General features: G+C 43.6%; 3 protein-coding genes across 3 annotated transcripts in view; 1 reads left to right on the forward strand and 2 right to left on the reverse strand.

The window, feature by feature from the left end:
* Window positions 1–814: 814 nt before the first annotated feature.
* On the reverse strand, window positions 815–5,833 carry NUDT19 (nudix hydrolase 19). The gene is made up of 3 exons (XM_058813313.1): window positions 4,998–5,833; window positions 3,053–3,260; window positions 815–2,000 (listed from the first exon to the last, which is right to left on the reverse strand). The coding sequence occupies exons 1-3, from the start codon at window positions 5,817–5,819 to the stop codon at window positions 1,774–1,776; spliced, it is 1,257 nt and encodes a 418-aa protein (XP_058669296.1). The 5' UTR covers window positions 5,820–5,833; the 3' UTR covers window positions 815–1,773.
* A 7,475-nt stretch (window positions 5,834–13,308) lies between these two features.
* On the reverse strand, window positions 13,309–17,363 carry RGS9BP (regulator of G protein signaling 9 binding protein). Its single transcript, XM_058813314.1, has one exon. The coding sequence runs from the start codon at window positions 17,234–17,236 to the stop codon at window positions 16,523–16,525; it is 714 nt and encodes a 237-aa protein (XP_058669297.1). The 5' UTR covers window positions 17,237–17,363; the 3' UTR covers window positions 13,309–16,522.
* Window positions 17,364–17,795: 432 nt separating this feature from the next.
* The window catches only part of ANKRD27 (ankyrin repeat domain 27), a 42,244-nt gene continuing 36,784 nt past the window's right edge, over window positions 17,796–23,255 (forward strand). The window contains exon 1 of the mRNA XM_058813312.1: window positions 17,796–17,841. The gene's annotated coding sequence lies outside the window, so the exon portion shown is untranslated. The remainder of the gene's footprint in view (window positions 17,842–23,255) is intronic.

Below are 23,255 nucleotides of genomic sequence, written 5' to 3' on the forward strand. Positions count from 1 at the left end.
GATTCTCATGTGTAAGAAATCAGGCAGGAGACCAAAGAAGCAGAGTAAGACCCTTCTGGTCTGACTGGAGTGCAAGAAAGAAATGCACTGGCACTGGAAGCAGGGATACATATCCATAGGGGAGAATATAGGAATGTTGCTTGGGGATATAGGAGTGGGATCAGGAGAGCTAAGGCACAACTGGAGCTGAATGTGGCAAGGGATCTGAAGAAAAAACCCAAAAAACTCCCAGAGGTATATTGATTAGAAAAGGAGAACTACTTAAACAAATGTATATCCCTACCCCCAATACTTCAGTAATAATGCACATAGAGAGGGCTGACAGGGTTTCTTTGACATTTGATTTTATGGCTCAGTTTTTGCTGCAGTCATGCTGCCCATATTTCCCATGTCCTTGAACTTCAAGGTGAGGAAATTGAGTGCTTTTTGTTGTAGGAGAAAACCAAGTTCAAGGCCATCTGAGAAGCCTGAACATAGACAAGTGCTTGGGGACTTGATGAGACGCATCAAGGGTGTCCTGGGACACTCTCCATTCCATTGGAGAAGTCAGGGCAGGCAGGTGAAGTCTCCAGTGACAGGAGGAAAGGGAATGTCACACCCAGCCAGAATATTCAGGTGTTCTAATGCACAACACACAGTGCTCTGCTTTTGTGGTCATTGTTTAGCACAGGTTTACAAACCTCAACAAGGTCTGCAAAACCAGCACCAGCCTGGGTATGTTCTGAGGGAGAAGAGAAAGACACACCTTTTTTTCAGTATTTTTTTAATCCAAATAAATGCTACAAACCAATTTAATCTAATTGTAGCAACCGGTTTTAATTGAAACAGAGAACAAAACCTGGAACAAAGCTTTCTGAACAACTTTACTGACTAATCTGAAGTCATCGTTCATTATCCTTCCAGATAATTTACAAAACTGCTCCATTGACTCCACTTATTGAACAAAAGAAAAGACAAAATCAAACCAAACATTAAGCAGCAATCTTTCCTCTGAAGTTCTTAAATCTCAGTTATATTAGTAAAGTAGTTAAGAAGCAAAATGTGGGATGTTGGAATATGGATGTGGGTATATCAAGGAGGAACATTATTCCCTTAAGTTGTTGATATGTTTTTGGAGCTAAAAAATTACACTTTTTATTTTTTAAATTGCTTACAGCTTGAAGATAAAAAAATATATTGATAAAAAGAATGCACTCAATTCCAGAGATGACTTCCTTTAAGCTAAGTCTACCTTTGAAAATTGTAGTTTTGAATTATTACCATTAGTAGAAAGAATTTAAGTATATAAAATATAAAAATTAACTTTATAATATTCTTTTTAAAAGTGCATTATAGTTAATTTATGTATATATCTATATCTATACATACATTGCTTGTCCCCAAAATGAAAGAAAGAATAAAATGGGAAATGTTAACAAATATGGAATGGGAGATTTTATCTATTTCTAACATTACAGTTATCTAGTGGATAACTTTGGGAAGCATAATAAAAGAATCCTTCAACTCTTCTCTGCTTGTTCTAATCATAATATATATATATATATAAATTTTCAATGAGAAGAAGACCTTTGTGACTCAACAGTGGCACAACTGCTCTGTTTTTAAAGACTCAAGAAATTAGATACACATAGATGTGACTGCACAGACATACAGATATAATGCTTTGGCAGGACAGAGAAATATTTTCATGACTATTTGGCAACAGTTAAAAAGCACCAAAACCACAGTGAGCATATATGCAATTAAAAATATTCTAGATTTAAACCCAAGACATTATAATCTGCTATTGCAATCTGAATTATCACACTTTATCATCAGTGGATTTATATGCTTATATTTTGCTTGAATATTAACATAAATAGCAAGATTGTTGATGTCTTTCATTACCATCCTGTGAAATACCCCACCCTCTCTCATGAGATCTTCAACCTTCTTATCTGTTGACATAGTAATTTTCTTTTCTCCAGTATAATCTGGATCCTCCGGATATAACTCATCTCCTGGGGGTAGAAAAAAAGATTTAGTTATAGATAGCCAACCTTATTTTTCAGCCTTTTCACAGGCAATTTTTTTAGGATTTATCAGTATATGTAAATCAGTGGAAATTTATTTCACAATGCAAAGTAAGTTGCCTCTAAACATCTTCAGATTTAAAGACAGAATCATACATTTCTGAAGTATGTCAGTGACACTGCAGTGCATGTTGCATGTTCCAGAGCTCCTGATAATATGCTATTAATATGCTGTAATGACAGCCTGGGCAGACAGGAGTGTATATAATAGGTGGAGCACAGGACAAGCACTTCTTCATGGGTATAAAGATAGAACTAAGAACAGAAATGTATTTTGTTCTATTTTGTTAATGTAAATAATTGATTTGCCATATCAAGGCATTATACTCTTGTGCAAGACTGACAATGAACCCCAAATACAGAAATCCTAGAGGTCAATTGTGATCAAAAGAAAAAAAAAAAAAGGAAAGCATAATGAAAAACAAACTAAGAAAAGCAGAAAAGAATAAATAGTATACAGCTTTTCTTAATGCTGCATGTACATGATTATGAAATGAGAGAGACTTAAGCAGGAGAAAGGGCAGGAGGAAGATGGCTGAGTGCATGGTTTTAGTCCAGTGCCTTATCACTGCAGCTGGGAGGTGTGATAATGCAGCTGTGCTGGATTCCCATCTCCTCACAAAGTGATACCTGAAGTAAAGGAGAATTCCCACTGAAAAGGACTGAAGGAAGGAGTTTTTAAACATCCTTCAGATTACACAAAGCTGAAATGCTGGAATTTCTTCACAAATACACATATGATGACAATGGTGAGACAATGAGATTATGAGTAACTGAGAAATAACTGTGCTGTCTGATGCCCTGGCTTGTCTCTGACTGCAGCCACCATCACAACTATAGCAAACAAGCTGGAAACAGCATGCAGTAACTTGACTTAAAGAGTATTTTCCTTCAGTTAAGGATGGATTATGCCATGTGGCTTCAGCACAAGCATTCAGAAGATGCTGTGCACTCAGGAGAAGCCTCCATTGTGTCCTTACCCGGCAGCAGCTGGATGGCTCCATCTGCAGCACTCAGCATCACGGGCATCCAGCGCTCACAGCCCTCCAGAGCCCGTGCAGAGCTGAACTGCTGCAGCTCCTCGAGGGAAGAGAAGTTGCACAGCCTGCAGAATTCATAAAACTGAGGTGGAGGAAACCAGATCTCCTGAGACTTAAAGCGTTTGATGGCTTCTGCAGGTGACGACCACTGGAAGATGAAAACAAGTCTTGAAATAATAGTGTCAGCAGCAGATAGAAAGTCTGAATAAACTGAAAAGTCATTTAGCAAGGAAGTCCATACAGCAAAGAAGCTTGCAATGGACCATATTTCTGAATATAATAAAAACCATGTATAAACTACACCAAAGTAACAACAAAGACATTCTTAAAACTGAAAAACAAACAATCGATAAAAACTACTTATTTTTTCCCAATAAAAGTAATTTTTTATTTTACACACAGACATGCCAGATTTAAAAACTGACATTTGTTTTAGGGGCATGACTGAAAGTTTACTGAAACCAACAGAAAACATTAAACTTGCTCTTGCCAGAAGTTGCCACTGATGCTTTGAGATTTAAAAGTACCTCTAAACATCTGCTCCTTAGAAGCATTGTTTTCAGAACATGAACACCCAGCTATTCATCATAATTCTGCATGTTTAAAACTACTGGTAATCTTGATTTCATCTCACATGGTGAATTTAATAATAGATGCATAATTGTTTGCAGTAGATTTATGCTATTATTAACAAAATTACAACATGAGCTCTTGAAAGTAAGGTTTCAGGTACTTTTAAATTTCTGTAGCAGAATTTGTTAAACAAATAAATACAGGAACATCAGAAATACCAACATTTTAAGTAGGCTTTTACAGAACTGTCTGGTTTCTCATCTACTTCTAACTTGTAATCAAACTTTCCAGAATCCTAGAAAAACTTAAGGACCCTCATGTACCTGACATTAGAGCTTCTTCATGAAGTTTGTTACTTTTACACACTCAATTAAAAAAGAAAGGTTAAAAAAATAAGAAGTCAAAATTTTTACTGGACTATTTCAACAAGTTTGCATATTACTTAAAATATTCCAAGTAACTCCAAAAGACAAAAATTGCTAGCATCTCATGCAGTGCTGGAATATACCTGGATATACTACATGGATCTCTCCCAGAATCCTGAGGAGGTGTGACAACCCTGCTATATTGCAGGAATGAATGTAAAAAAAATTGTATTTGTCAACTGCCTTGGAAAGAGACAGTAATTCACGGTGAAAGGGACCTGATGTGACACGGATCATGTCAACAACCTCACGAAAAACCCTCTGGTGATGGTGGCAGCTCCAGGAGTCCAGGGGAGAGGGTGCAGGTAAAACTCCCTTCCCTTTCCTCAAGGAGCTTTATCAGGAGGGCTTGGACTAATCTGGAGAAGAGACAGTTGTGTGGAGACCTCACAGCACCTTCCAGTATCTGAGGGGACTGCAGGGAAGCTGGAAAGGGACTCTGTCAGGAACTGTAGTGCCAGGACAAGGAGTACAATGGGTACAAATCGAAAGAGAGGACTTTTAGATTAGATATTAGACTTAGACTTTAGATATTAGAAGGCAGGTATTTTACTGTAAGGGTGGTGGGACCCTGCAAAGGGTACCCAGAGAAGCTGTGGCTGCCCCTGGATCCCTGGAAATGTGCAAAGCCAGGCTGGACATTGGGGCTTGGAGCAACCTGTTCTGGTGGAGGGTGTCCTGCCCATGGCGGGGGTGGGACACGATGGGCTTTAAGGTCTGTTCCAACCCCTACCATTCTATGATTCTACGCCTGTTGGAAGTATAAGGGCACAGTCTCGGCGGAGCCCGGGGCGGTGGGAGAAGGGCTCGGGCAGGAGCGGCCGCTCCCATCGCAACACCAGCCGGGCCGGGCTGTGCTGCTTCCCGGGCACCCCGGCCCCTCTTACCAGGACGGCTGTCACCTCCTGGTCGTCCTGCGAGACGTGTGGCGGCCGCTGCTGCAGGCAGCACAGGTAGAAAGCCGTGTCATAGCGGCGGCCGCCGGCGCCGGCCCTGCCCACGGGCGTCAGCCAGTTGCTCCACTCGTGCAGCGCCCAGATGTTGGGCGCGCAGCCCAGGTGCCGGCACAGCCGCAGGAAGCAGGACGCGTCCTCCCGCACCCGGCGCCGCCACTCCCCGAGCTCGGCGGCGGGCGGCAGGCGCTCGGCGGGCAGCGGCGGGGCCGGCCCGCGCCCCGGCACCAGCAGCAGGATCCCCGCCTCCTCGAAGGTCTCCCTGAGAGCGCAGATGCGGAAGGCGACTTCCCCCGGCAGCTGCGAGCCCAAGCTCTCCCGGTCGGTGGCGAAGATCGGGGCGCGGCTGCAGCCGGGCGGCGGCGGCTTCACGGCGCCCAGCCCGCAGTGCGGCGAGGCGGGCAGCAGCCCCAGCCACTCGGCGGAGAAATCCGCCGGTTCCGCCAGCCCGCCCGGGAACACGTGGGCGCCGGGCATGAAGCCGCTGCGGGAGCTCCGGCGCAGCAGCAGCAGCTCGTAGTCGAAGGGGCCGAGCGGCGAGCGCGGCGGCCGGCCCGGCGTGCCCGCCGCCAGCAGCAGCGTGGCCGCCTCCCGCCAGTGCCGCAGCCGCGGGTTCATCTTGGCCAGGCGGAGGGCGGCGGGGCTCCCGCGGCGGGGCGGGCCGGCACCGCCGCCTGCGCCCCTGGAGGAGCCACTGCAGCCGCGGGGCGGGCCTGCGCCGGGGGAGGCCCGCGGGAGGCGGGACAGCGCTGGCATGCCTCGGCCCCCCTCAGCCCTAAGCCGGTAAGTAGCGGGTGTCCTCGGGGGGCGAGGGCTTAAGGAAATACAACGGGTTTAAGGCAGCGATGGCCGGGAGAAACGAGGCAAAGGCTTTAAGTGGCTTGGGAAGCTGTGGCTTGGGCTGGCTCGCCCTTGCTGAGGGCTCGGAGCAAGGAGTGCATTCACAGCGCCGCAAGGTGTAAATGTGCCGGAGCTGCCCGGGAGCCCAGAGCCGCCCTGAGGCGGGGAAGGGTCTGGTGGCAGCCCCGGGAGTCAGCGCGGGGTCGGCAGCCAAGGACTCGGATTTGTGTGGCAGTGCTGCTGCTGACCCGCCAGCTGGCCCCGCAGAAATCTCCTTATCTCAATGCCACAGCCAACCACGCTGACAGCAAAAGTCATTTTAGGTCTGTAGTTAAACGTGACGTTTGCCAAGTTGTGTGAATTTGTTCTAGTGCATTCCAGACGGGAAGAGTATGTAGAGTTTCAGCTTATCATTACAGAGCTCTTCCTGTTTTGAGGTGTTTAAGTACCTTGTTAGCTGAAAAACAAATATTCAGCAAGGTAGCAAAACGTTGAAAGGTTCTTTGAAGCTTTAGGAAACATTTTATTTTGTTAATTGATTTTGATTCCTCAATTTTTTTAATTTGTAAGAAATCTAAGCAGCAAAAAGGTGATGACACAGGTTGAGAAGTTTTGAGAGGAATGGTATTTACATGTAACATGGAAAATCCTTCTCCCATCCGTAATCCTTCTCTTGCCAGATTGCATTTGGCAAATACCCACGTACCTATACATGCTTCTGACAACCTCTCTATTTGATTTTGTATTTGAGCTTGTACTTGATGCCTGAGAGTGTGTCACTGGAACTGCAGTGGAGTTTAGAAGCAGCTGAAGCAGTGGGGTGCTGGATCATGTCAATTGACAAATCCAAAGATGACCTTGTGGTGTGGCCAGACACAGCTGGGCCATGAGCTCACCCTGGTGCCTGGCTGCAGTGGGCAGGGCAGGTCAGCCAAGGCAGCTGAGGCAGCTGAAATGAATGGCCAGACAACAGACAAGCCTGCCTCCCTTACTTTTCACTGAATATACAAGCAAAACCAATGATACCTGTTAACCTGAGCAGCCCTTTCCTCACTAGTTTAATCCTTTTTGCTCACCAGTAATTACTATGTTAGGCAGTTGAAGCACAAGGTTCATTAATTTGTTGTTTTCTATTAAGGTACTTTGAATCTAAAATCATGACATTCATCTTGATATTTGTTTGCCTTTTGCACTCTTTGTGTATTTAACTATTTCACTGTGTTAAGCATACATCTTGTTAGGAATTTGCTTTGCCTAAAAGCTGTTTTACTGATGAAATATTAATAAACTACTGAGGTTTTTTAAGATTTAACATCCAATGAGCTTGATGGCAGATCAAAAAGATTTAGGGTCCATTATGTCAGATCATTTCAGCATAAAGACATTTTAAGTAGAAAGTACTCATGTACCAATAATGAATGGTGTCACTTTCAAATCAGATATAATACCCACACAAATACAAAACTGTCTTTGTATGACAGAAATGTGATATCTGATATCTGGAACATAATTTAAGAACATATCTAGGAAAATCTGAGACTCGAGAATAGCAGTGATTATAGTGTTAAGTTTCTAACTGGAATATTGGTTTGTGGTTTTTTGTCTTGCACAGTCTAAAGGCTCACAAGTACTGGTATGTATGTAAAGGATACCCTGGCAAATGAGGCACAGGATCATAAAATGGTCTGGGTTGGAAGAGACCTTAAAGATCACCTGGTTCCCCCTCTGCCATGGGCAGGGGCACCTTCCACTATCCCAGGTTGTGCCAAACCCCATCAGACCTGGCCTAGGACACTTCCAGGGATCCAGGGGCAGCCACAGCTGCTCTGGGCAACCTGTTCCAGTGCCTCACTGCCCTCACAGGGAATGATTTCTTCCCAATATTCCACTCTCAGTCAGTGTGAAGCCATTCCCCCTTGTCACTTCAGGCCTTTGTTAATTGTTTCTCTTCACCTTTCTTGCAGGCTCCCTTCAGGCACAGGAAGGGCACAGTTAGGTCACCCCAAAGCTATCACATTTGCAGGCTGAACAATCCCAATTCTCTCAGCCTTTCCTCCTAGCAGAGGTGCTTTATCCCCCTGATCAAAACTCCCCTGCTTTCATTGGCACCCCCTGGTATTAAACCTCATGGATCTGGTTCCCAAGGCATTCCTGCAGAGCAGTGCCAATGGGATGTGTGGCTGGCACGGTGCTGTGGCCTCAGACCCCAGAGAATGCCAGGGCTGGGCTTACAGCTCTGTTCAGGACTGAGCTCAGCATCCTGAGCAGTTCCTTGGGCCCAAACACAGCCAGGTACAAGCTAAGGTAAACTTTCTTCCCTGCTCCATTTGCTGTCTTTTCCCACACAGTTCTGCAGTATAAATCACCTGTAAAGAAGGTGCCATTCCTTACCTGAGGGTCAGCGGATTCACCCTATTGCTGGCAGGTTTTTTGGCTTCTTTCAGAATTGTCTTAGGAAGATTATTTCAGTATCCATTCACTGCAAAGCTGAAGTCATCTCATGTGAAATTCCAGGAGAGTTTGTCTCTACCTGACCCAGTTATCAGGGCTGGAGGTTGCTGGGGGTTCTGAGCACTCAGAAACTCTGTGAGCAAAGATAAAGGATGCAAAAGGAAGTTCTGCCTCCTTCCAGTTTCTTGCCAAGGCAAAAGATCAGCTCTTGGAGTGTGTATCTGCCCCTCAAAGCTGTAGCTGACCTGCTGGAGGTAGCTCACATAAATATAGAATAACTCTTAAAGGCAAATTAGGTGTAAGGTTATCTACAGAGCATGTTTCTTCATCTCCAACTTAGATGAGTTTTTCTTCAATATATTCTGCTAGAATGCAGAGCTTACCTCACTTTTACTTAAATATTCTATAGCTTTATGAGTGATTTCAGGAAAAAAAAGACAAAATCTGAGAAAATCTATCACTAATCCTAAACCAAGCACACCAGTTTGTGACATTGCTGTGTGGAAGGATTCCAGCACAAGGACATGATGCTTCAGGGGCCAGTGTGTGCTGGGAATCCAGGGCACTTCAGTGTGAAGAGAGCTCTCCCCATAGCAAGAGTTAGCTAGATACATGTGTGAGAGTAGAGAAAGAGTCAGAGGTCCCCTCCAAATGAAATTATTAAAAAAAAAAAGGTGTTTTTGCTAGAAAGTAAAGAATTCAGCTGTCTTTCTAGTTTCTTTTATGCCAGAATATAAAACTGTGTACTTACTGGACCCCAAATAATTTTGTATTTCAGGTTGCTTTCAAAACCAGATTGTGTTGTATTGAAAAAGAAACCCTTCTGAGTGATGCAAAAATTACATCAAATAAAATACCATAAATGTATTGCACTGATAATAATTCTTTGTGGCATCATGTTTCAGCAATGCAGGGGTTATTTCAACATTTTTCTCTGCAGTTCAGTTACTGCTTACAAGAAAAAGTTAAAAAAAAAAGGTTTAGGTCACTAGATATATGGAAATGAATCTCAAATTAATTTTCTGGGTTTTTTTTCCTATGTGATTACACTACTTAGCAATCAAATGACTTCATTCCTTCTGTTACATCATTGCATAAATTATTTTGCCCAGAGAGGTCAGTGCAGATTTCACCACTGTAATAATTAATTTCAGATGAAAAACAAGATCCATCAACATTTCATCATTTAGTTTAGTTTCCATGCTATCCTGTGAGTTGGAGATGATTACACTGAGTCAGGTTCAGTTTAGTTCAGATGCATCTTTGTCCCCATGCAGATGCAGTGTCTACAATAATGAGTTGTGATAACTTCAACTATAAAAAAATGCAGACATTTCACTAGGTTTGTCTACTGCTTCTTACACTGGCTTATTTTACAGTATTGTAGAATCACAGAGTAATTTATGTTGGAAAAAAAACCCCAAGATCATTGAGTCCAACCACTAAACCCAGCACTGCCAAGTCCAGCACTAAACCATGTCCCCAAGTGCCCCATCTACACATCTTTTAATTGCCTCCAGCTATTTCAAATGGTATTTCAGATACCTCCAGGTCACTTCAAAATGATATGCTAAAGCTTTTAGATGGTTTAGCTCATATAATATCAACAGATAGGCAGACTTAATAATTAATATGAAAAGTAAATCGATTATTCACTGTATTGTTTCCATATTGTGAATAAATGTCACATGTAGGAAATGCAGGTTTATGATTATAACACCATTATATAGAGTAAAAAGAAAAATAGAAAAAAACCCAGCTAACCTTGTACAAAATATGATATTCCAACAAATTAGGCAGATGGGAAAACTAGGTTGCAGATAATATTAACAACTGGAACCGTTCTACTTCCATCATTTAATCATCTCCAACAGGCACCACATGGATTACACATTTTATGGAAATGGAAATTATGGTTCTAATTCTGCAGCTTTTAGTTATGTGAATGGTTTTCACACATGTAATTTCTTGCCAGACTGAGTACTGGTGTCTTGTTTGAGGAATCATTTGGAGCACACCTTCCAGGACCCAGAATTCAAATGTGTATATCTTAAATTACACCTGCAGTTGGCATATTAGATTAAGTTGCTAAGGGAGTATCATGTTTGCTGTCTCTGGCAGTCCTCAGTCATTTTATATGGTATAAATAGTTAAGTATTTTCTTTTGTCTTTTATTTCCTATTTCCCCTTTCTTGTGGTTTTTTTCCTCCCCAAAGTTTATGCTATTTTTGTATCGATTTTTCTGGATCACACAAAGAAATTGCATTTAATTTTTTTTCCCAAGACAATTGTAGATGACTGTAAGGTAGGAGGTTTATTATTCTTTCAAAAGCCCCATGATTTTTAAAGTCAGTTGTTTGGCTGTGTGGTTTCTTAATGCTGTGACACATCAGTGAGTTCAACTGTGTGTGTTACTTGAACATTTATTTGTGTGTGAGACAGACCTGACTGATCAGAGACTGCAGTGATAATTTCATGCACAGTGGAAATGATCAAAACAACAGAGCACATTTATACCACAGCTGTGACTTCATTTCTGTGCAGCTGAATTATACCTAGCTCTGAGATTATTTGTGAGTTTGTTTAATTTGGTGGAGATTTAAGTATATGATAAATAATGCCATGCAATGCAGTGTAAATAAAACATACAATTCGAGGAAAGAGAACAAAACAAAAACTCATCTGACCCTGTGGAGGGCTGAGAAGTCAGTTTCTGTCTCTCTGGTAAATCACAGTAGATATTCTCACAAATGGCTGGAACTGAGAAATAAACAGAATTGCCTTTGCTAAGTGGCCTCTGTGGGTGGCGGTTTCAGAGGGGTTGTGATTGGATTTGTGTCTGCAGTCACATTGCTTCCAGCATGGAGCACTCGTGCTTGGCTGCCTGGGAGGATCCACCAGAGCCCTGGTGCTGGCTCAGTGCCCTGGGATTTTTCACCTTTGCCCAGGTTCTGCAGTGGCAGCTGCTAAAGCCACATCCCAGCTGCACCCTGTACCACAGCAGTGAGCTGTGAGGATGGGGATGGAATCCAGCCATGTGGGACTGCCTTCCTCCAGGAGAAAGCCATTGTAGTGTGGAACTGGGGGAGACAAGGATTGTCTTCTGTAAAATGGATAACAGCATGTAGCACATTAAAATAGTTTTACTCTCTGAGACATAATAAGAGAATGGAGTCAGTTCCACTCAGGGATATATTATATCCTCTGTCCCACTGGGCATAAGATATTCCTTTGCTGTAGTTTAACATTGGGATGCTGCTGTACATAACAAAAAGCAAACTTTGGTATTTACTACATACATCCATCATACATCCTTTCCTTTTTTTGTTGTTCCCTAAACACATGTGGATAATTTCATATGAAAGACATTATTTTCTAATCCCACTTTTATTGTACACTCACTGTAGCAAATGCTGCTCACGTGTGAACTATTTTGTCCAGATCTCTTCCTGTATTAAAAGACTTATATAATCGTATTGAGAGAAAGCACTTAGAGATCTGTAATCCACTGGTCTTACTGGATGACTTTTTACATAATGAAAATCTGTGAAGGGTAAATATGTTGACTAGGAGTTCCATTAGCACTTAAATAGAAGGTATTTCTGGAAAGCAAACATAAACAACACAAACCTTCCAGAGAAGGAAAAGCAAGCCTGTAACCAATCCCCTCTATGAACAATAAGCACATGTTTAATTTTTAATCTGAAAGCTAATTACATCAGTCATTTAGTCCAGTTTTAAATAATTGCATTACTGTAAAAAATATTTCATACTTACATGAAGAATTTTGAAAACTAATTTTATTTTATATTCATAATGCTGAAATATGATGTTACATTGTTTGCAACATCAAGAGAAACTTCAATTATGGTCCTGTATTCCTAAACTAGAAAAAAGGGTAATGGGTTTTTATGGTGATAGACTGGAAATCCTGGAATGAAATTTCAAATTGCTGCATTTAACAGACTCAGTTCTGATGGTTTGATACAACTGTTGATCATTGTTGCTACCAATAGCACAGGACCAAGTTTCACACTCCTTAGGTTGTGTGAATCTCTTGCTAAAGTAAATGCCAGCTTTGCTGGCTGAAAGAGACAGAGTTTGGATCCTAACACAAGGAGATTCCAATTGTCAGTCCAGCCCAGTCTGGTTTTCAGGTTGTCCAAGCCAATGGTTCTGTACTTAACTCTGGACATCCAGCACTGAAGGCAGAATCATGTTAGCCTAAATGTTATTGTAGCTGTTTCCTAGGGCAGGGATTTCCTGATCTCAGACTGCTGCTTCCCTGGCAGTGTAAGCTGCATCACAATTCAGCTTTGGGAGCTTGAGAAGGCTGTGTTGATGTTTACAAAACTAATGAGAGGGCTTAGCATGTTACTTTTATTACTGTAGTTGAAACAGGAGCTTTTGAAGAGCTTACTACAGATAAGCTATATTAATATTCCAGCTTTTCAAAGAATCATAGAATAGTTTGAGTTGGAAGAGACCTTAAAGATCATCTGGTTTCTACCCCTGCCATGGGCAGGGACACCTTCCAGCAGACCAGGTTGTGTCAAGCCCTGTCCAGCCTGGCCTGGAACGTTTCCAGGGATGGGGCAGCCACAGCTTCTGTGGGCACCCTGTGCCAGGGCCTCACTGCCCTCCCAGGGAACATTTTATTCCCAGCATCTCATCTGAACCAGCTCTGTCAGCATGAAGCCGTTCTCCCTTGTGACTCCATCCCTTGTGAACAGGCTCTCTCCATCTCCTTCAGGCACTGAAAGGCCACAATTTGGTCACCCCAAAGTTTGTCTTCTGCAGGCTGAACAATCCCAATTCTCTCAGCCTTTCCTCACAGCAGAGGTGCTTTATCCCTGTGATACCTTTGTGGCCTCCTCTGGACCTGCTCTGACAGATTTTGTTTTATTTGAATTACTACTGCAAGCAAACCAGTAAGTTATAAGGAAGTACTTTATTTTAAGTTAAATAAATAGTGACAGTAACAGGTTTGCATTATTCAAAGTGTAGAAAATACCACCCATGCACAGGCAAAACCAGTGTAATTCAAGTCAGGAGTAAGATTTTACTATACAGCAAATTTAATATGTGTATTCTGTGAATAAAGACAAAAGAGCTGAAGTAGATCAACACCGATATTAATTAAGCAATGACCATCTTTTCTTGTACTATAATTACATTCTCACCAATCAACATGAGAGTATGTGCTTTTTTATCGTGCTGTTTCAATATAGAGTATTGTAAAGTATGAATTCCCATTTTTCACTTACAAAGCAGCATTTCCAGTCTCCTTCCAGTTGCATTCCAGTAGGGGGAAAAAATGAAGACTGCAAATCTATACCTCTGTTTCTTAATTTAAAGGAATTTTTGGACAATGGAGGTTTCATTTAGTTTTGGTTTTGTGCAGTCGTGCCAAACTCTGTCACGTGGAACAAACATGTGTAGGAGATGAGTGGCAGCACTTTATCCATGTAGACAGTGCCAATCCTCTGTTAGAATTCTACCTAATCTATTAATTTCAGATAGATAGGCTAAATATATGATACAGATTTTTAGTAACATACTAATGATGAATTAATTTGCAGCCAGCTTTGTCTTAAGATTTGAAAATTCTTTTTCCAAGGCCAATCCTTTAAGTAGTAATTGTGTGCATATTCATAATAATGCAAGACTTCATACTTATAGGCTATTTATATGAATTCTTTGAGTCCTATATTAAAAATGAAAGTAAAAAAACCAAAATTGCAATAGACTGAAAACATAACCGTTTACCAACCCACTGAGGCTTGCTTTCAAAGATGATCTAGTCTTAAAAATTCTTCTACACAACTAAGCATGGATAAACAGTTTATCTACGGTTAGGTGTGTGGAAGATACCGAGATAAAAGATAATGAATGTTGTCTTTGTTACCATTTACTTAGCTACCAGAAAACAGACTTGCATTCATGACTTGGGGGTTTGAGAACATGTGGTTAAATGGTCTGATTGCACAAGGTTTGTGGAGTTTTCAGGCAGCACAGAGGAGAGCCCAATGGCTTCTCTACCTTCCTGTGAACTGAGAGTGCAAAAAGCGAAAACATCCACAGGTCCTTAATGACAAGAGGTGGCAATCCAATAGGTACATTCTTCTGCAGCTTTTACTGTATTTTCCTTAAATGTTTTTACTTATTGTGGTTGTGAAGGAGATCATCCAATTTAAATGAACAGTCAGCAATTACAGCTTGTCTACGCAGGCTGGAACTGTAGCACCGATAAATACAGACCTGGCTTTGTTAGAAAGCTGTCAGGGATCTCTACAGACAGAGATGAACTACATATAAACCATATTCTATGGTATGAGTGAGACACAACAGAAAGGAATGTGGAGTTGTCTTGGAACACTGAATTACTGAGAGAATGGAGTTAGACTGGACCAATGTGCAGAGCTCACATTATCCTTCAATATAAGGATAATCTATAGCTTTGAATTCAGGCCTCTGCCTTCTATTTTTTCCTCACCTACAAGTCCCCAGATTCAAATACACTTCCCCCCCCCCCATCAATCCAGTTAAGTTTTAAAGATTAAACTGTTTGCTGCAGTTTCTTGAAGTATGTTTAGTTCTTAACAAAAAAATATTAAAAATATGCATGTTGTCAATTTTATTTAACAAGAATGAAGACTGTTCACAAAACATGTCTGATTATTACTGATCATTTTTGATAATGTTCCTGTAATAATCAATAAAGAAAAATAACTTCTTAAACCCCCAGTATTTTGGGGTCTTTATATTTGGCTGTGGAGTGCCCCATACACCTATGGCACTGTAGCACATGTACCAAGCATTCCTGAACAGACAGTGTGTTCACAGCACTAGAAGGTATTTCCAGAAGTAAATAATAAATACCATAACACATAAATCCTTTTTATAAAATATTGTACAGCTTCTCTGCTAAGTAAGTGTATATTCCCACAGTTTTATGTTTAAATGTTGACAATTCCACAGGGAAGAACTAGAAAGTTTTATGCTGTTGCATTTCCCTTCCAGAATTGTAGTGTTATCAAATGGGACCAATCCTACAGGCTTCCTGTTTCCCAGATGATTAACCAGAAATGACTGAGATATGAAACTGAGACACATTTTTAGCTTTGTCTGGATTTCTGCTGTTTGAGAGCTTGCAGAAATGTGGCTGTACACATACAAGCATCAGTCCCTCCCTGTCAATAGGAGAGGGGATCCCATTGGGAAAGTCTGCTTTAACTTAACATCATTTCTTTTTGCTAAAATCTATTTTCCCATGTTACTGCATCTGCTGTGGGTAGATTCATTGCTCCTGTTTTCATAATTAATCACAGACTACAAATTGCTGCTTCAGAAAGAAAAATTAAAATCAGAAGCAAGAATCAGTCTTCCTGCAGGGAAAGCTAAAATCATGGTAAATGTGAATGAAAACCATGAAGCTTGCTAGTATTTTTCTGAATATGCAACTCTCCTTTTTTTCTTTCTGGATTTGGAAAGCGATTAGTCATTGACATGTGCTGTGCCAATTCATGCAACTGGGTTCCGTACACTCCAGTCGAAATCCACAAACAGTACTTGGTATCAAACATCGTTCTGTTTTCTCCCCCCTCCCCAACCATTAACTTATTTAAAATAGAGCTTGGTTACATTCTTGTATTGGGGTTTTCATCCTTAGCCCTTTCCTCTGCTCAAGAAATACATTTTGTATTTGATGAATTCTATTCACTTGGTCAGACAAAACACCTATGTTAGCCATCAAATTTGTGTTACCCTCCAATACTGTAAACAGTGACCAGCAGCAAACACCAGAGCCTAGTGAAGAACAAAAACCACAGGCTTCTGAGAATAGTGACCTATTAATAGCAGGCAAATCCCTGTTACAGCCAGTAGTGATAATACCCTGGTACTTCGCTTAACTGTTCCAAGTCCAGTAAACGAAGACATTCTATTCTGCAGGCTGATTTGCATCCCTTTTCTTCAAAAAGCATAGGAGAAACAAATAGTGCATTTTAGGCTATCCAGAGGCAAAAGTTCTGCTTTGTTCTTTCAAGTGCTCGTTTACAATTCTGAGTTGATCCAAGTAACACACTTTGGAAGTGAAGGTGAGGCATGAAACACTCCAGAGACAGGCTGGAAAGGGGTCGGTCGCTCGTGTCAGAGCTTGCACCACCCTAAGACAGTTTTACCACACACACTGCCAGGACAATAGCGATAATGAGCACAGCAGTAAAAATAATCCCAGCTAGAACCTTGCTGATATCGCAGAAGGATTTATTTTCCTCCACAGAGATCATGCCAATAGAGGAAGCGCCCACGCTGATGGTGGATTTCAGTTCAGCCCCTGGGTCTTGCTTAGCCTCTACTGTCCACTGGGGGACATTGACCTTCATCTCCATCTCGTACATCATCTCTCCTACCTGGTTAATCTCGTTCTCGAGGTCTTTCAAATCCACCACGTCTATGTTGTGCTCAGCCTCGTATTTCATGTTTTGGACGCTCATGGCGCGGGCGGCCACGCCGGAGGTTCCCCCGCTCATGCCCGTCTGGATCAGGTGTTTTTTGGGGACGTTCAGAGGGAACTCGTGGCCCAGCTCCAGGGCTCTCCTCATATCGATCTCCAGGATCTCTAGGCACGTGGAGAAAATCACCCATAGCCTCTCGAACTCGGCTTTATCTTCCTTACTCACGCTTTTGTCCTTCAGGACCGTGGTGAGCTTGTTCCTGTTGGCCACCGCCAGCTCCTGAGCTTTCTGCCGGGTTTTCTTGAGCTCCTCCCGCAGGTTCTGGGAGTCCGAGGTGCCGCCGATGGTCAGCACCATGTGCCGGTAGCAGGCGGTCACCTTGTTGAGCGCGTCCAGCAGCGCCTTGCACTCCTCCTTCACCATGGTGGCGGCGGGGGCCGTGCCGGGGGCCGTGCCCGGTGCCGCCCTGCCCGGTGCCGCCCTGCCTTACCCGGTGCCAGGCCCCGGGCGCTGCCACAGCCGGGCGCTACCAGCACACATGGCAAGCGCTGCCTCCGGGTCGCGCCTGCATCCAGCGCCCCCTTCCCCGCTGGTCAGGCGGCTTCGGGAGCCCGGGCGGGCGGCGGGGAGCCCGGGCGGGCAGGCAGCATCGCTCCCCGCGCCCCCGCCGCCTGCAGCGCCGCCGGGGCGGCTCGGTCCGCGCCGCGCTCAGCGGGGCGCTGCTGTTTGAAAAGTGCCCAACGCCGAGGATGGAGGAGAAAAAAATAAGAAATCAAAAAAGCCAAGGCTAAAGCTCTGGGGAGCGGCAGCCGGGCAGCCGGCGGTCCCCGCCGCCGCCACTTAACTCGCCCCAGCTGGGCGCCCGCGCCGTCACATGGGGGGAGCGCCCGGCCCGGCCCTATAAGCCCTCGCAGGCTCCGCCTCCGCAGGCAGCGATCTCGCCGTGCTCCCGGCTCTTCGCCCGCTCCCTCCCGCCTCTGCCCAGCCATTGGCTTCGTGCGGCCGTGCCGGGCCCGCCCTGGACCCCGGTAGGGCTTGGACGGGGCGCGGTGCGGCGGGGGAGGCGGGCGGCAGTGGCTCTGCGGCCGGGGAGCTGGGAGGCGACGGCGTCGGTGTGAGTAGCGCTCCCGCCCCGGGCAGCCTGCGGCTCCCGCCGGGACCGTCCCGCCGGGATGGGAGCAGGGAGCGCTCCCGGCCCGCCGTGCCTTGCCGTGCCGTGTCCCGGGGGCTGCTCGGCCGCGGCCTGGGCGGTGGCGGGGCCGTGCTCGGCCTTTGCCCGGGCCGGAGTGCGGCGGGGTCGGGCCGTGCGGACACATGGCCTGGTCAGTGACTGCCGCGGCAGGGTCGGTCCTTGCCGCGTTGAGCCCCGCTGTGCACGGCGGGTCGGCCTTGCCCGGCCCCCCGGTGTCCCGTGTGTCGCAGACCCGCCGGGACCCGGCCGGGCAAGGAGCTCGCTGCTGTTGTCATCCGCAGGAAGGGCCGGTGTGCGGTCCGGGGCACCTGCAGTTAGCTCAAGTCAGGCCACAGCACGTCAGGGATCTCGGGACGCACAGCAGTTGTCACTGTCAGCAGCGATGCTCCGCCGGCTGCCCTCGGCAGTGTGCTGGGTACGGCGCGGTGAGCCCCGATGGGCGCTAGGCCGTGCTCCGTGTGCAGCCGGCAGCATGGAGGTGATGTGAGCGCTGCTCGGTGACCTGAGCTCTGCTGTGCCTGGCACCTGATGTGTCTGCTCAAGTGGGCTTCTGGAGAGCTTGCTTGCCACAACATGTGCTACCACATATGCCCCAGCGTTTGTGGGGAGCTGAGTGGTTTTGTGATGCTACAGTGGCCTGAAAAAGCTGTGAAGCCACAAGAGTCTCACAAGAAGGGAGCATGACCCAATCCCTTATCTTTTATCACTGCCTTTGCAGGGCAGTGTGTGTTGTGAGCAAGATAATTTGCTGAGAGGAACAGAGTCCAGGCAGACTGGCTTTGTGCTGCTGAGCCCAGCTTGAAGAGTCTTGTCTAGCTTGTGTTCCTCTTTCTGGCTTTTGGTAACTTGGACTCCACTGGCTGGGGGTTTTTTGTTTTTTTTTTTCTTGCTTTAATTTTGGCCCTAGTTCCAAAACCTATGTAGCTTCTGCTGCAGGTTACTTACTACCTGTGGAAGAAATGCCTCTTGACTTTGTGTAGATTATCTAGTTACTACCAACTAAACTGAGTAGCTCTGCCAATTTGCATGTTGATAGCCTAGAAGAAGCAAATCAGTCATGCCTGTTCTTTGTAGGAATAAAGAAACACAGGATGATTTTGATCTGATTGTAAGTGAAGTCTTGTAATTGCCTAATCATTGTCAGGTGGAAAAAGGATTAGGTCTGGGTTTGAAGCTGGAGTCCTATGTGACATAAGTGTTAAGCTTATTGCTGACTAAATTATGCATATTTGTGTGTCTGTTTTGGCTATTTTTAAAGTCTGCCACAAAGCACTAAAGTAATGTGAGAATCTGGAAGCCACTTCTGCAGATGTGTCTGGGAAGGGGAGAGAGGGAAGATGGGTTCAGAAACATGTGACTGTTTAAATCTGAAGGTAGCAGCAGTCATAATCTGTATCAAGTAATACCTATGTACATCTTTAGGTGTGTCATGTGGGAAGAGCCTGTTATTTAGATTACTTCTAATTTAAGTTCAGCTGCATGCAGTTATACAACTTGCTTAGATTGTGGGAACTCTTAAAATTCAGTTGTTTATCAGTCAGGCATGATGTTCTGAAAATCCAAATCTTGATACTGCTTTCAAACAAGATGCTGACTAGCAAAAATACTGTCCTGGGAAAACTATTAGGATGGAGGTAAAAATCCTTAGAACTGACTTAGGAAGCAGCATAATGAGTAGTAGAAGAAATGTATTTCCTGGTTCTGTGGCAAGGCTTTCTTGCACTAGATGTTAATGATCATATTCTTCCTGTGCAGAACTCTTAAAGCTGTTTGCAAAGTATTCTGTGATGCATCTTGAACATCACTAATTAAATGCTATAGTCTCATTTTAATACTTAAAAGTAGAATTTTAGGTAAATGTAGATTTATTTTGCTTTAATGGTTGGTAAGCCTTGTCTGAGGGACTTGCTTTTAAAGTAAGCTCATATACTAAGTTGGGTCTGTAGACTGCTATGGCTTGGCAAAGTTTGAAGCCACTATGAGATGAAGAAGGAAAGTAAGGATGAAATACAGTGAAAATAAAGTGTGATATCAACCACTTTTCTCTCCCTGATCACTGATAAATTGTGAATTCTTTGAATTCTGTTGTTTGCTTTTTGCTTGCAGAGGTGAGAGGATTTGATCCATATGAAGAATCTTAATTTATGTTTTGGGGGAATGATAGACTGATACTTCTGTATCATGATGTTTACTTTCAGGAAGCTCTTAATTAGCTTAGGCTGTTACATGTTGCATTGTGTAGTATTTAGAACACCAGTAGTGGTTAAAATAATTTATTTTGCTTGTTAGAGCTTACCTGCTGAATTGTTTTCCAGCCTTCTAACCCTTGCACTGGTGCCTAAATAAATAAAACATTTGGCTTAAGTAAACCTCTGTGTATTTCAACTCCATAAGAATTTACCCCCTGCCCCCCACCAAAGAAGGGGAGGGAAGGACCAAAGTACTGAAACCTCTGAGAGCCTGAGGAGGAGGTGACATTAATACAGCTCACTGGTGTTTGAAGGAAGCATCCTTGTTTGAGAAGCTGTTGTGGGAACTTTGTGTTTGCTGTTAATGTTCTCCCTCGTTGTAACTGTTGGTGGTTCATTGAACAGCACTTGCACTTTGTTCTGGGGCTTCCTTGGAGCAGCTCAGGGCTGCCCATCAGAGAATGAAATGTAGCTCAGCAGTGGAGTCAAGGAGTGAAACTTCTTTGCAGCCACTCTGGTGGACTTCTAAAGCTGTGAGAATTGGGAATTTAGGGTCTGCCCTCTTGTGAAAAGAGGATGCAGCTGCTTCCTGATGCTTGGCTAATGACAAGCAAGGTGCGTTTGAATGTGTTGGAGTAACTGGGTGGAATTGGGAAGCTTGGCTGTTGAAGGATCCACACACATTGAAATGTGCTTCCTCTGGAGAAAAGGAACAAGTGATGGGGGAGACTCAAGCCCCCAAGTCTGGGATAAGTAAGGATGTGCCCATGTCAAACAATAGTGCAAACGCACTGCTAAAATATAAAGGGTGACCCCTTTCACCACTTCTCACAAGTGAGAACTCAGTTCTGGAGTTGGAGATGGGGCTCATGAGAAGCTGCACAAGGATCTGGTACAACCCTGTGTGCTCAGGCATGTCCAAGGATGTGGAGCAGTGGTAGCAGGGCCAGAGCTGCCAGGCTTACAAAAGGCTTGGGAGCTCTTGGGTAGAGGCAAAACCCAAGCCATGAGATCCTGTGCCAGCTCTTAACCCTGCAGTGGAAGAAATGTGTGCCTGGAAGGGAAATGCTGAGATGCTGCACTCCCGCATTTTCCTGGAGTGCTTGTGACCCCACCTTTCCACACTCTGTTCCATTGCTGTCAGGCTGATGTTCTGGGATAACAAAACTTAGTTTTTCACTGGTTGCTAGTAAGCCTTGAGCTGACTGATGTGAGTTCACCACTCTATGATCTGATCATGTGAAGGTGCTACTATTGCATACTTCTGTTTCACAGAAATCAGTGCAAGCTGAACCTGAATCTAGAAGGGGTAGGAATAGATTTACTTATTTATTCCCTCATGGTGACCAAGGCATACTGGAATGTGTCAGGTGTTTTTCACAGGATGCTCAACACTCATCCTTTAGAGTTTTCAAATGCTCAGAAAAAGAAATTATCTTCTGTTTTTACTTTGAGGTGAATGCTGATGTAGGGCTAAAGTTCACATGGTAACTTTTGCCCAGAAGCAGAGTAACCAAGGAGTAATAATGCTGTAAAACAGGAACTGCAGTGGTAACTTGAGTTTTTGGACTGAGTCTATTTAAATTCCACTGTTAGATTCCTGTTTGCTTGTCAAGAGCTATAAGACATGCTTACCTTTGGGTGTTCCTTCTACCAAGTGGTGCTCTTAAGGTGTGTGGGGGAATGCTTCTGTTAAAAAAAAATCCCTTAAGTTACAACTGAGGAGCAATTGCTTCCTTCTATTCTTGTGGTTTTGTGGATTTTGTGGGGTTTTTTGTGGAGCTGTGTCATTTGCTAGAATGATACATTCCTGATAAAGTTTGTATGTATATTTATCTGCTATTCTGAGATAAAAAATTTGTAGTTGAGTAATGAATTGGTCCTCATTTACTCATTATTTTGAGCACTTCAGTAAATATCAGGTTACTGAATTAGTTGTTCCTGTTGGGAACAAGGAGCTTAGGTGAAATTGATGTTATCATATGAAACTTGACAATATTGATACAATAAAATTGAGTGAATTTATGCTTCTTGCCATGCTATTGGATCTGGTTTTGAAGGCTTTGGAGAACTTGGCATTCTGCTCCCTTGAAGCTGGATGTGTGTGGAGAGGACACTGAGGTACTTGGTGTTAGTGTCCCAGTGCAGCATCCCATCTTGCTGTCCTGGAGACAACTGAGGTTACTGAACTTGGCTAAGAATTTTTACTGATTTTAGTAGCTGTTTTTACTTTGTTTTGCTAAATTATTATTAAAATGCCATGGTGAAAACACAGAATATTGTGCTGCTCAGCATTGACTATGTAGTGTTTGTATACACCATTCCTCATGCTGTTATGAAAGATGTTTTCCCTGCAGAACGTTCTGTTGAGTCTTTAGTAGGGATGTAGCAGAAGATGATGAGGCTAAGGTGTGGGTAAGTAGTTGTACAAGTTGAATGTGGACAGGAGGTAACTGCTAAGTAACAATGCAAATACAATGACATCATCCACTTTGATGGTACTTTGTCTAAATTTCAAAGTGCTTCTTAAAAGGAACTGAAACTTGCAAGCTCTGGTAGAGGTTCCTCACTTGTCCATCTCTAAGGAAAAACACCATCAATGAGAAAATGAACTGTCAGAATTTATTCCTATTCACTGTTTTCACTACCAAAGGTAATTAGGCCTCATTTCCAGTGTTTTAAAGAAAACAGTGGCATGCTTAGGTTCCATGTTTTTCACTTGAGATCTCCTTTGTACCATAGTTATTGTTAGAATTATCACTCTGCTTTTGATCTAGAAAGGATCAGTCTGTTGTAAGATTATGATTATAGTTCTTTTTTAAAGTGTAACATAATGCTTATTAGATTGTCTGATCCAGCTAGCTTCTGTTCTTCCAGCAATTTGAGCTATTTCTGTGTTTACAGGCATGAAGCCATACACTGAAGTGATTCTGTTTAAACCTTTTATATAACATTAATGCTTGAGTATTGCTTTACTGCTCAGCATGATGGAATTTGGTAAACTTCGTAGTGCATATAGCTGATGATAGTTTTTAATGAGCATTCTGTTAAGCATTAATCA

This window comes from Ammospiza caudacuta, chromosome 13 (genome assembly GCF_027887145.1).
Source record: "Ammospiza caudacuta isolate bAmmCau1 chromosome 13, bAmmCau1.pri, whole genome shotgun sequence".
Taxonomy (NCBI): domain Eukaryota; kingdom Metazoa; phylum Chordata; class Aves; order Passeriformes; family Passerellidae; genus Ammospiza; species Ammospiza caudacuta.